Here is a 3879-nt window from a genome sequence, read left to right on the forward strand (position 1 = left end):
AGTGAAGAAATTATTTTGCCCTTAGTTATCCAGGCATGTATTGCTGAGAGCTATCTGATCATACTCACCTGGAAGCAGTTGGGGGTTCAGGGCCTTGCTCAAGGGCCCCTCAGCGGTGGTAAAAAGGGAGGGACAAGTGCTCCTCTTTCACTTTCCCTTCTCATATTATCTCGCTGGTACAAACATCAAACCAGTAACCTGACAATACTGCTTCTCTGAACTTCACACCACCAGTGCTCCAGGAAGTAGACTCAGTATTTGGTATAAAATTGAGATTTGTCTGAACACACACCTGCATGCTCTCTACCGCTCCCTCACACACACACACACACACACACACACACACACACACACACACACACACACACAATCTTTAATATAAAATACTGAATATTAGATAAGCAACAATTAAAGTAAAAGTTAGGGAAAAAACAGGAAACAAACACACAATCAAAGAACTGTCACTCTCAGAGTATATTGCTAAATTGTAATTAGTGATTGGAAAAACATGACATCACCATTTTATAACACAACCCTGCACACTTCAAACCAGTGAGAAGTGCACAGACACACAAGACAAACTACTTTGGCAGCTAATAATGAGTTCAGTAGGATATAGTAAGAAACTGAGAATAGGTTTTCAGAGGTTTTAAATATTGTTTTTTTTAATTCAAAGGCGTCCTTGATTTGGTATCTTTCACACAGCAGCACAACAATCAAACACTGCAATCAAATGCACCACACACACAGCCATTACACCTCACACTTTCTACAAGAATCATCAAAGTTGTTTCTCTGTTTGTGACATATGCAACTTATTTCTGAAACATAAAGGAGATTATTAGATTTACTTCATTACCAACTACAGCATAGATCCATTGTGTTTAAGAAGATCAAACTATAATCGTAAGTAATTGCAGTAAATTATTATAAACATGTTAAAAATGTTAAATAGCAATTCATATAAAAACCATGTTGCATACATGTAACAGTCATCAAGTCCGTTCTTGGGAAATCCTCTTCAACTTTAAGGTGTCACTTTGGGAATCTTGGGGCCGGAGTGGAGTGGCTAAATCTGGGCAGTCTGCAGACTCCACAGGGGCACAGGGGCCCTCCTGAGGCCCCTGCAGAGCTCCACTGCACAGGGGCCAGCGAGGCCTCCATGGGGCCCGGCGACAACAGGGGACATTTAGCAGCAGAGGACGATGAAGTGGAGGAAGAGGAGGAGGATGCTGCTGAGTTGAGGAGGGACTCCTGGGTGAGGAGGAGCTGACTGGGGCCAGAGATGAGGGGCCACCCTCCAGTGAGCAGCAGCCGGGGGACCGGTCCTGTGTTCACCCCCATCCCCACGCTTACCTCCCCCAACAGCCGCCGCATCTCCTGCAGAGACGAACCCAGGAGTAAGATGTAGTTCCTGGCCAGAACCAGGGTGGAGATCTTTGAGAGCCGGCGGCCTGGTGGAGCTCCGGGCTGGTGAGACTGAGAGGTGGAAGCAGAAGATGGCGAGGAAGCGTAAGGCACCATGACCTCCCTGAGGGCATCCATGGCGATGTTCAAGTCCTGCATCCGCTTCCTCTCCCTGCTATTGATCTTCCTCCTAAGCTCCTGCTGTTCCTCTGGGCTCAGCTCTCTCTGAGGTTTGGTGGATCTTTGGCCACTCTGGAGGCCAAGCATGGGTGGAGGATTTAGGCGAGAGCTCAGGTTGAACCCTGGAGGGCAGTGGGGTAAATCCTGGACAGACCCGGGTCCACAGAGAGCTAGAGACTGCTCCTGGGCCCTGATCACTGGGTTTGACAGCACATTCATAGTCTCTTAAGAGGTGTGCCAGTCTTCTTAATTTGTAGTTCGGTATCGTCTTCCTAAAACTGTATTTAGTAAAAGGTAAAGCTTGAGAGACAAATCAAAAATAATCAAGGAAAAAATATAGTTCTGTTTTTAAAAGAAAATCCACAAACTGCAAAAATCAAATCTTCATTGCCTCCACCTGTTGATCCCCCCTTTGCACGCAGAATACAGCTGCCATCCAGCACAATGACAAGTCTCCAAAGGCTTTTACTTTGGGGCTTCAGAGGGTTCTGGCTGCACCAGTGAGTGAGAGCTTCCTAAAGTGGCCGCTCAGTTTTATCTCATTTCCACAGCTGCGTGCGGCAAGAATGACAGCACACACAGTGGAAAAGTGAGCTAAATGCTCCCCTCACATACCCCCACCTCAGCTGAACTCCTCCCAGACACATGATGTGCTCTTTAGAAACACACATATGCACGTCTGACCTTTTTCATATTGGACAGCTAAATGAGAAACAACTGGTAGAAGGTGGTAAAACCAGAAGAATCCTATTGAAAATTGTGACACTTTAAAGCAAGGTATTAAAAGAAAAAAATCTTATTGAGATCAGGATCTCTGTTTGAGGAGTAAGACTGTACAGCATGAAAGCATTAGACATAAAAGCACAATTCAAACATTCCATTAAGAATTGACAATTAACTCTATGGTAATCTTTTATTTTGTAATTTTGTATTATTCCATGTGTAAGAAGCATCAGCATTAAAACTGGTCTTACCAAGCTCAGATTGAACATTTGCACAACTAAAGATAAAAACTCCCATGAGCTGACGTTTACGGTGTTTTTGATATGATGAGACAAAGTTTTTCAAGCAGAGAAGAGGATGATCCTTTTTCTCCAGGCTGTACTGTAACCTCTATATTGTTCTTTATGCCATGCCTATCTTTGCCTGGACATTGCTGTAAAAGAAAAATTTAAATCAAAGTGAAAGTATTGTACAGTAGTGTATATGGGTTATAGTGGAGGAGGACAGTCTGACAGTGTCAGTAAAACAGGTGGCATACAATTGTGAATAAAGGTAAACAAGGACATTGCCATTGCTCTGACAAGTGTTTTTTTATTTGCAAGATAACTTTTACTGTGACGTCCTTCTCTAAAATTATAAACTTCTTTATGGTAGTGGTAATTCCACCACTTTTGTTAGAATCTGAAATATCTATTGGATAACAATCAATGTTGTACATTCACGGTCCCCAGAGGATGACTTCTAATGACCTTGGTGATCTTGGGACTGTTCAACATCAAAAAATTAGCATTGTTATTGTGAGAATGTTAGCAGGCTGATGTTAGCATTTAGCTCAAGGCACCCCTGTGCCTGAATGAACCACCAGTGTAACTGTAGACTCTTGTTAGTGCCTGACAACATGAGTAACATTTCCTTAACTTTTTCTTTGTGTGAAGTTAATTGAAAGCACACACAAAAAACACAGCATCATGGGCTTAATGGAATGCACCACCACAGTCATTTAACAACTTGGAAGCCATTAAATAAATAAGTAAATCATCTGTACTTTGTTATGTGACAGAGAGCAGGTATTAGTAGTAATAGCATGGGTATTAATCGTGTCAGAGTACAGTTTTGGCAAACAGTGAATGGATACATCATTGTGTGCTGGAAGTTAATTGATGGTTTTGAGGTGGAGGTTATTGTTGCTCAGTTCTGAGCAGCTACGCTAACCAAATTGGCTGGCAGAGAGCTGGGCACAGTTCCAGACAGGCAGACAACAGGCCAATTGACTCCAACCACAGGTGAAGCTGGCTTGGGGCACCGAGCAAGGCTGGAAACCTCAAATGTGCCATTCATGAGCCACAAAAAGACCTCAGCATCACTCCGTTCACAGCACAGTGTGCCTGGCCGTCCTCTTTTTGCACTCCCCCCCTCCCCCTCCCCCTCCTTGTAAAGCCCATCTGAGCGGGAGAAAAGGAAGGCAGGGGGAAGAGGGGAAGGACAGCACCGTTACAAACAGAAAGCAAGTTGTTTACGATGAAAGCAGAAGGAGATGCAGAGGAGGAAGACCCTTTCTTTTTTCCCCAG

General features: G+C 43.9%; 1 protein-coding gene across 1 annotated transcript; it reads right to left on the bottom strand.

Annotated features, from left to right (window-relative positions):
- Positions 1-637: 637 nt before the first annotated feature.
- olig1 (oligodendrocyte transcription factor 1) lies at positions 638-2149 on the bottom strand. The gene has a single exon (XM_051403162.1). The coding sequence runs from the start codon at positions 1804-1806 to the stop codon at positions 1036-1038; it is 771 nt and encodes a 256-aa protein (XP_051259122.1). The 5' UTR covers positions 1807-2149; the 3' UTR covers positions 638-1035.
- Positions 2150-3879: the final 1730 nt, after the last annotated feature.

Source organism: Dicentrarchus labrax, unplaced genomic scaffold (assembly GCF_905237075.1).
Source record: "Dicentrarchus labrax unplaced genomic scaffold, dlabrax2021, whole genome shotgun sequence".
NCBI lineage: Eukaryota > Metazoa > Chordata > Actinopteri > Moronidae > Dicentrarchus > Dicentrarchus labrax.

Coding starts and splice junctions, on each gene's coding strand:
- olig1 (XM_051403162.1), bottom strand. CDS start 1,806: ATGAATGTGCTGTCAAACCCAGTGATCAGGGCCCAGGAGCAGTCTCTA.